Source organism: Neltuma alba, unplaced genomic scaffold (genome assembly GCF_004799145.2).
Source record: "Neltuma alba isolate B1F8T4 unplaced genomic scaffold, ASM479914v2 tig00003982_pilon, whole genome shotgun sequence".
Taxonomy (NCBI): domain Eukaryota; kingdom Viridiplantae; phylum Streptophyta; class Magnoliopsida; order Fabales; family Fabaceae; genus Neltuma; species Neltuma alba.
The window spans coordinates 1-2,230 of NW_021633506.1; the positions used below are offsets into that span (position 1 = coordinate 1).

The window sequence follows — 2,230 nt, forward strand, 5'->3', positions numbered from 1 at the left end:
CCACAACTAAAAGTTTCTGACTTTCTTTTCTGCCTTTTTTCTGAATCCTTGTTGCCATCTGTCTAAAAATTGAAATTTCAGCCTGAAATTCCATGTTTTTTCAGTACAAGAATAATATTAATCTTTTGTGCATATTTCAGGTCTCGTAGGCTTTCACTTAAGGAACCCAATGGCTTAAGCTTTCAGGTCAAAATTTACTTGTTAATTTCTAATAAAATCTTCCTTTTTCCTTACATTTATTAGGGGAGAGAATATAATAGTACTGTCATAAAGGAACAAAATTTATTGGATAGACATGCTCTATGATTGTAAACGATACATTAATAATCTTATTTCAAGCCAGAAAGCTTCAGTTTACCAACAGTTCCCCCCCCCCCGGGGTGACGACAGATATTACTTCATGTCACCTCCTTCACAATAGCCAGTTACAATGCATATATACTCCCCCTGCAAAACATGAGAATCTCAGAAAGAGGCCATTAAAGAGTCATAAGCTCGTAACCATCAGAACGATCAGGCGTGCAACTTTAAAATTCCAGACCTATTTAGTCAACTGTTAATACAAAAGAAAGATTGTGTATTTACCTTCTCTACCCAAGCATCTTTGTACTCCACATATATGGGTTATTTAGTTTTGCAATCAGGTTCATCTGTGACAGAGATAGAATAACCAATGCATGTAAGCAGGTAAGAATAACATTAAAAAATGGCTTCAGACTGTCTTAAGACAAAGTCTGAGAAATCATTCTAAAGAAATCTGTTTTAAAGTTATTAAAACCTTGCTTTGAGTCATACTTGTCTACTTGACACAAAATGCCATATTATTAAGCATTGCCACCTTGGCCAAAAAAAAAGTGCCACGGTTGTGCACGCATAAGAAACTGCACTAGACAAATCTCTCTTCTCTGGAAGTCTGATCAGTATCGTTACTCTAAAAGGCAATGATATGTGACATACGTCTTCAAGATTGCATCAAATCAAATTAAACTGAAACAGCATTGGCTAATATCATGTTTTTTGTATAACTAGCAGGGCAGAAGGGATACTGCTTGCGAGATACACAACATATGCAGACGACTTCCTTCTAGAATGAAGATAGCATTGTCAGTCAGCAAAGGCATGTTCGTAGAGTCATAGAAGAAAAAATGTATTCAGAAAAATTGAATATTACTGAAAAGTGTGGCTCATTTATGCCACTAATATGACCCAAAGGTGGTAGCTAACGGATGTGAACGACAGTTTTTTTTTTTTTTCTCTCATGCAAGACACAAGGAAATATATTAAAACAGCATAAATTCAAAGGTTGTATAGTGTACACTAAAGATGAATGTATCGGTTGGAAGGGTGTTACACCAACCTCTTGGTGCGCTGTTCGCTTGAATTTCTCGGTTTGCTTGGTCAAGCGAATCTTCTTCAACACATACCTACCGAAAATGAACAGCATTTGAAGTAAAAATTGCAGCTTACAGAGAATTCTATTTATCGAGCAGGTGTAATTAAACACACAGAGCTTTAAAAAAAATAATCTTCGAATTTCCATTGTTAAGGCATACATTTTTTTACCACAAAAAGAAAAAGGAACTCCGACCCATTGTATGCATGGTTTACCATTTACAAAGTAGCAACCATGAGGATAGAATTTGTGGGAAGAGTGTCTTACTTCTTATTCTCAGAGTTATGGAGAACAAGGTAAGCGGAGCCGAATGCCCCTCTGCCAATTTGCTCAATCACTTCATAGTCTTCCATCTTGGACCTGGTGTCACCATTATCGGTCTCCATGGAAAGCTCCAAAAGCGGGCAGACAGACGGTGAAGCTGCAGATCCTAATTGCTGCAAATCCAATTGACGCAGCAGAGCAACAATTCTGTGGCGAAGGCTCACCAACCTTGTCCTCTAGCTCTGTGTTCAATCCAGACGGGCTAATTAAGGCAACCGGTCGATTGAAGAGCATTAATTAGGGAAAGCAACTATCGCATGAGAACGAGTTCGGACACTCCTGAATAGGTTCCTGCACCTATTAAAGGGTTTCACATGCAGAAGGGGCATAAATGCGAGTAAAGCTAAATTCCGTAGTTATGATCCTAAACAACCTTCTGAGGAGAGAGAGGCAAGGCTTGACTAGGCAAAAGCAGAATATTGCGCTGCCGAGAAAAAAAAAATGAAAGCTTGATGACTTACCCCAAAAAGAACCAAGAGGGGAAGACAGAGAGAGACAGGTGGAAAGACAACA

The 2,230-nt window shown here is 38.4% G+C and overlaps 1 protein-coding gene across 1 annotated transcript; it reads right to left on the reverse strand.

The window, feature by feature from the left end:
- Positions 1 to 585: 585 nt before the first annotated feature.
- Positions 586 to 1,925, reverse strand: LOC114743224 (serine/threonine-protein kinase Nek6-like). Its single transcript, XM_028931426.1, has 3 exons — positions 1,661 to 1,925; positions 1,358 to 1,424; positions 586 to 650 (listed from the first exon to the last, which is right to left on the reverse strand). Exons 1-3 carry the CDS (start codon positions 1,777 to 1,779, stop codon positions 591 to 593), a joined length of 246 nt encoding a protein of 81 aa, XP_028787259.1. The 5' UTR covers positions 1,780 to 1,925; the 3' UTR covers positions 586 to 590.
- Between the last annotated feature and the right edge of the window lie 305 nt (positions 1,926 to 2,230).